The 6,616-nt window shown below is 36.9% G+C and overlaps 1 protein-coding gene across 1 annotated transcript; it reads right to left on the bottom strand.

Annotated features, from left to right (window-relative positions):
• Positions 1–1,837: 1,837 nt before the first annotated feature.
• On the bottom strand, positions 1,838–2,596 carry LOC149244906 (uncharacterized). Its single transcript, XM_089436584.1, has one exon. It carries the CDS (start codon positions 2,594–2,596, stop codon positions 1,838–1,840), a length of 759 nt encoding a protein of 252 aa, XP_089292710.1.
• Between the last annotated feature and the right edge of the window lie 4,020 nt (positions 2,597–6,616).

Here is a 6,616-nt window from a genome sequence, read left to right as displayed (position 1 = left end):
ACCCCTAGAGGTTAGGGAATGAGGTTAGCTTGATCTATATATGTAAATTTTCATTCAGTAGCAAGGGTTGGACTCTTGGGGGAGAGGCTTTGAGACTTTATTGTACATTTTACTTCAACATTTTGGCAAAGGAAAGACCAGGGTTTTGCAGCACTGTTTGGAATTCATGTAGCTTTGTGTGTTGATGGTGTGCTTCTTTCTGTAATTGTAAGTTTTTAATGTGTATCATTTCCCTTCTTTCATCTTCTGCAATTGAAAAAATGAAGTGTTAAGGTAGAATCCATAAATTGTTATGCTCTACCTTCAATTTTGTTTAATTTTCTATGTTTTTCGTCAATTTGAAGAGGATCCATATTCTATTTTGCCCTCTTCAACTCCTGGTCATTCTGATCCGTCCATAAACCCGATCAAAAGGCATCAAGACTATTGCCTACCTCGCCCCAACTCGATCTCTGCAAAAATCTGACCTCAATCCCCACACCCAAAATTGGTTTTCCCATTTCTCCAGCAAAAAAACTCAAAAATATAAAGCAAACCTTCCTATCTCTTTACTAGCCTAAAATCAGTATTAAATTTGAGTCATATCAGCCCCTTTGAAAACCTTTAGCTGAGATAGACCCGGAGAGAGCCCTCTCCTGCCCTCATAGGGCTAGCTACGAGGCTGAGCTTGGTTTGATGTTGCCTCGAGTTTTGCCTTCCTCAGGCTGAGGCAGATTCAAGCGCTAACAGTTCTGAAACTAAGAATTTGTCCAGTCTAGAAGCTATTTGGTTTGTTCCTCCTCTTCGGTTAGTCCAAGTGTGAATACCATTTATAGTTTGTATATCCACCATTCTCTATTCTGTTATCATCTCTCTAAAGGATTCCATGTCCTGATATGTTCTTCTTAATCCTCCTCTCTTCTTTGTTAGTGACACAGTCATGTTGAAATTCCCACCGATTATCCAAAGCATTTCAGGATAACGTCTATGAATTGAGCTCATATTCTGCAGAAAGCCTTTGCGCTCATTAGGTGAGTGTGGACCGTACACTCCAGATAGCACAACCCATTCAAAATACCCTATCAGATTGAACATACCTGAGAGGATCCACGGGAAACTTATCCAGTTCCTGAATTGTATTTCCGCCTGGTTCCATAAGATTGCCAAACCCGATGCGCTGCCTGTTGCATCCTGACCCATAAATTCGTACTGAATTTTCCACCTTCTTATTATTTCTTCCATTTTTTGCATGCTAATCTTTGTTTCCTAGACTATCATTATGCTTGGCTTGTCTTTTTTCAATCTGTCTCTCAAATGTCTTTGCTTACCCCTGCTATTAAGGCCTCTAATGTTCCAACTTGTAATTATCATTTAAATAGTTTTGAGGTTTGATGAAATACCTTTGATAGAGGTATTACCCTTCCTGAGTTCCCCAGTGTTTCTCCCACTTCTTGAATTGTTTCACTTAGTGAGTGCCAACCTCTTTTTTTCCCTGCTTTTCCAGAGCTGCCCGTTCCCAAGTTCTAAGGCCTTGCTTACCTGTTTGATCCATTTTATTTGTTGTATCTACCCCCGCTTTCTCGTTATATCTTTGAGACACTTCTTTGTAAGCTTGTTTTTGTTCCTCGGGAATGAACCTTTCATCCAAATATCTCCATTCCTGCAGTAGTTTTATCATTATGCGCTCTTCTTCCTCTCCTTTCACTTTCTGGGAGTCTACCTCCATTTGTATTTGTTCCTCTGTCTGTTCGCCCTTCTCTCCTGCTCCTCCTTGTGGTTCTTCTCCTTGTCCTGTTTCCTTTTTTTTTTCCTCTTCATTTAATAACTCCATTGGTTCCTCCTTACTTCTCTCCCATTTCTATTTCTTCTTCCTGTAGGGTTTTGAACTTATTTTCCGTCTCCAGGGGGATACTTTTGCTGGACTCTTGTCTCTGTGGTATCTTTTTCTTGCCTTTATTTTGTTTTGTACCTCTTGAAAACCCTCTTCTTCCCTTCCTGCGTCCTCAGGTGTGGGAATCGCCTTTTCCTTCCTGTCTATTGGTTCCTCTGTTCTATTTAAAGGGCATTGTCTGTAGAGATGGCCATATTCGTGGCATCTTCTGCACCGGAATGGAATGTGTTCGTAGTCCACTGGTTGTTGCCAGATCTCATCATGATACTCCAGCTCAATAAATTCTGGGAGGGGTTCAGTTATATTCATATACACGCAAATCCTGGCGTAAGATGTGTACCTCCCTCTTTTGGTGGATTCAGCTACTTTCACAAATGATCCTATTGCATTGCCTATTCCTTCTAAGATTTTCGGATCCCAAAATTCCATTGGAAGCCCAAAGAGTCTGATCCAGACTGGTGCTGCTAACATTTTCTCTGTGTCTGGGTTATAACAGTCTTCCCAATGTGGGATGAATAGACCCGCATTATTCATGAAATAGGGGCCACCTTCAAAAATCCTTTCTTTATCCTCTACATTTGAGAAGATGACTGTGAAGAACCCCTTGGCTCCCAGTTTTAATTCTACATGTCCTTTCGGTTTCCATTTCTGCTGTATCCACTTGGATAAGTCTTTCTCAGTCGGCCAAAACCCTACAAACTTGCATATTAAAGCATAATCTTTCATATAGCTTCTGTATTCTTCGAGTTTATTGTTCGGAATCACAAACCTGGGTTTTTTCTATGCCCTTGGATGGCATTTTCCACTTAGTCTCGTCTTCCAGCTGGTTCCTTTTGCATGGTTTTCCCATCGTTTGCCCTCAGTCCCATCTTGTTCCGCTCCTTACTTGATTCCCCCTTTGTCATATTCTTGTAGGAGGGGATCTCTCCCCTCCCCGCACTTGCTTCCATTTCTCCCTCAGTTCCCTACTATTTTCTACTCTCTCTCCTCCACTAAAGGCAGTGGGATTCCATTTTAGATCGTCGTAGACGAGCTCTTTCTCCCCGCAATTAGTCCTCGCTCCCAAGCTACTACCCAAACATGCAGGATTCGGCCTCTCTATTGTTGAAACCCTAGCTTCATTGCAGACCCGCTCCCAAAACAAGAAGCCCTTCAAACTGACATTTCATGACATCTAATTGTATTTTCAATTTCCAAAAAAAAATTTAAATGGAAGTAAAAACAATTTTTTTTTTTGTAAAATGGATGAAAAAAACACCCTAAAAAAATAAGTGTTGATTTTGGAATTAAAAAAAAAAAAAATTGGGTTACAATTTTGACATTTTTTAGCAATGGAATTAAAGATAAAATATCTAGACTTTGAAAAACTGTAAAATTCCAACAATGCTTGGACATGATGTTTAAAGATAAAATATCATGTCTCAAATCCTGATAATTCCAACAATTTCCATCCATGTTAAAGCTAAAATATCTTGACTCAAAAAAACCCTAAAATTGTAATTGTTTTCAACCATAGCATTAAAGATAAAATATCATGACTTAGAAAAACATTAAAATCTTGATAATGTTTCAACCATGCAATTAAAACCAAAGATTATGACTACAAAAAGTCTTAAGTTTTCAAAATATTTCAAGCATGACATTATGGAAAAATTTTATGACAAAAAAAGTTAACAATGAACACTTGAATGAAAGAGTTGTTATACGAAGAGTAATTTATTCTTTAAATGGTAAATATATAGCAGTTTTAAAATCTTAGCCTAAGACAACTTAATACTTTGCAACAAAAAATTAAAAATCAACCATCAAATTGACACGCAGTGTAGGTGAACTCGGCCCATTGTAATCAAAACTTAATGACTAACCATGAAATTGACACATTGTGGGGGCGGACTCAATTCGTTAATATTTTTATTTTTTGTTTAATTTTTTATTCTTACAATTTAATTTTTTATTTTTTTTTAACTTTTATGGGTGTTTTTTTTGTTTTCTTATATATTTTTTTATTATTTGAGTTTTTTTGTTATGTTTTTTTTTTTGTTACCAACATGAAAATCACAAACATTTTTAAAAAGTATCCACACTTAATACATTAGAAAATTTAAAGTGTAAAAAATAAGCCCTCTAAATGAAAAGGGTTGATGTTGCCTCAACATTTTTCAAAATTAAGATGAAAAGCACTAACATTTAAAAAAAATGTTCATACTTGATACGTAAAAAGGTTGAAGTGTCAAAAATAAGATCTTTAAATAAAGTGTTGAGTATCCATTAACACATTTTAAAATCATCATGAAAATCACTAACATTTTAAAAAAAATGTTCATACTTGATACATAAGAAAATTTAAAGTGCCAAAAATGTGCTATGTTACGTCCCTATAATACTGGTGTCACAAATATGGGTCATAAATATGTTGGGTTATGACTTTGAAATCATCTACAAAAAAGGGAAGCAAAATGTTGTTGCAGATGCACTCTCAAGAAAGGATGAGGATGTGGAAGCATTGCTTTGTGCATTTTCTATCATCAAACTAGATTGGATAAACGAAGTAAGGGATGAATGGAAGAATGATGAAGAAGTGTGGGCACTCATTCAAAAGATACAGCAAAATCACAATACATCTGATACATTTAGCTAGAAAATTGATTCGTTATGGTACAAATATGGCTTATACCTCTGTAAGAATTCCCAACTCAAACAATAAATTCTTCTAGAATTGCACACCTTTCCCTTAGGAGGGCACTCAGGATTTTTAAGAACTTACCATAGGGTTAAGTAGGATTTTTTTTGGATGGCCTTACATCTAATTGTTGGCATTATGACACAGGTTTGGCACTATGACATAGGTGTTGTCCTTGATGGCAAATCACTCAAATGACAGATCACAGTTTAGGCTCTCAGAATGAAGGAAAAAGAGATATACGCAGGTTCCTCTTAACCAAGGCGCATATACACACAGGATAGACAATCAAAAGGCACATATACGTATGCACACACTTTCATGCAAAGAAAAGCACGTACGTGTGGGAAAACTTATTTTTGGTCCATGGTATTTAGTCCTTGGTATTTGGACCTATGGTTTTGGACCATGGTATCTCATCTGAAGTGTTGAACCCAAGTATTTGGTCCAAGGTATTGATTATTTATGGTTTTGGACCATGGTATTGAGTAAGGCCTAAGACTATAAAAGGGGAAGGAGATCATTGGGAAAAATGATTCACTCAAGTATTGAATATCTTATGAAGTGCAAGATCTAGAATACTGGTCATTGGGTTATGGTTCATAGTTGAATCTGAATCAAGGAGGAACCTAAGCGCAACGAGAAGGATAAGTTCTATTGATGTGTCAAGATCCTAAGGCTTGAATAATAGTATCTTTGTGTGATTTTGATTTGTTATATTTGTCACATGACTTAATCTATAAATCTGATAATCTGGGTATAACTGATGTTTGAATAAGTGAAAAGGATAAATTATCTTTTATAGATCTGTGTGCAGGTTCAGCAAAGCCAAGGTGCATATACACGCTGGTTAGGTAATTCAAAATAGCGTATACGCAGATTGACCTTAATTCAGCAATGTATGCACGCAAGTTGTACACATTGAAGTAGTGTACGTCTCTTGAAATATGTTTTAGCTACTTCTATTTATAGCTACAATGTTCTAGGTTCAAAATTGGTGTCTGGTTACTATTACTATTTTCTGGGTACAACATTCAGAGAAGTGACTATTTGATTTAGTTTTGTTTGGTGCAAAGGAGATTGGTTGATGCAGATATACTTGATGTTTAGTTGATGTTATTCATGGATCCAGTCTGAAAATTTATGAAACGTGGTCCCTGGAAGAAAAGAGAAGGTTGTAGCCTTCTATAGGTTAGCACCTACGTACTAGTACATCAGCTCGTACAAGAGCTAAGGGGGTTGTAGCTCCCTTCCAGGGGAAGCTGGAGAACGAGAGAAGGTTTTAGCCTACTATAAGTAGCAGCCTACATACTGGTATAAGACTGTACCAGTACAAAAACATTGTAAAAAGAAGTTTCTAATGAAAAGAAGATAGAGACGAATTGCAGCAAGTGGTTTTCACCCACATTGGGTTTCCACCTTATATATTGTGTTCTTAAGTGTGACTGCCTATTCTGTTTTATTGTTCCTGGTTACTGTTTATATGGCTTGATGCACAGATTAATGATCAACATCTGAAGAATAATTTAAATTACAAGTCTTCTCGTTATACGCTAGTTTCCTTAACTGTAGTTACGTACATACGCAGTTATTACTAATTGAAGTAGCATATACAAATCTGATTGTGAAATGAAAAATAATTGACCTGATAATGCTGATTCACCCCCCTCTCAGTATTATTTCCAACAATTGGTATCGAAGCAGGTCCTTCAGAAGAAGCTTGATCGCTTGAAGGAAGATCTATCATCATGAGCAACTACGAAAAGGAGGCATCTATCAGGCCACCAATCTTTGATGGAAGCAACTTCGTCAATTGGAAGGTAAGAATCACAGCCTATATTCAATCTCTTGGTGCAGAGGTTTGGGATATTGTGGAAACAGGATACACATTTCCATCAGCAACTCCTACAGATACGGCTGGTAAGAAGCAGTATGAAACAAATGCAAAGGTTGTCAATACTTTATTAGGGAGTTTATCTCAATCAAAATTCGTCAAGATTATGCAGCTCAAAACCGCAAAAGAAATATGGGACAAGATCGTTTTGAGCTATGAAGGAGATGATCAG

Source organism: Pinus tabuliformis, chromosome 7, assembly GCF_031772625.1.
Source record: "Pinus tabuliformis cultivar Carrire ecotype Pingquan chromosome 7, CPIR1, whole genome shotgun sequence".
NCBI lineage: Eukaryota > Viridiplantae > Streptophyta > Pinopsida > Pinales > Pinaceae > Pinus > Pinus tabuliformis.
The sequence above is the reverse complement of the archived record's forward strand: the minus strand, read 5'-3'. Positions and strand labels throughout refer to the sequence as shown.

What these genes read in the sequence shown, in the direction of transcription:
- LOC149244906 (XM_089436584.1), bottom strand. Translation starts at nt 2,596, where the DNA reads ATGAAAGATTATGCTTTAATATGCAAGTTTGTAGGGTTTTGGCCGACT.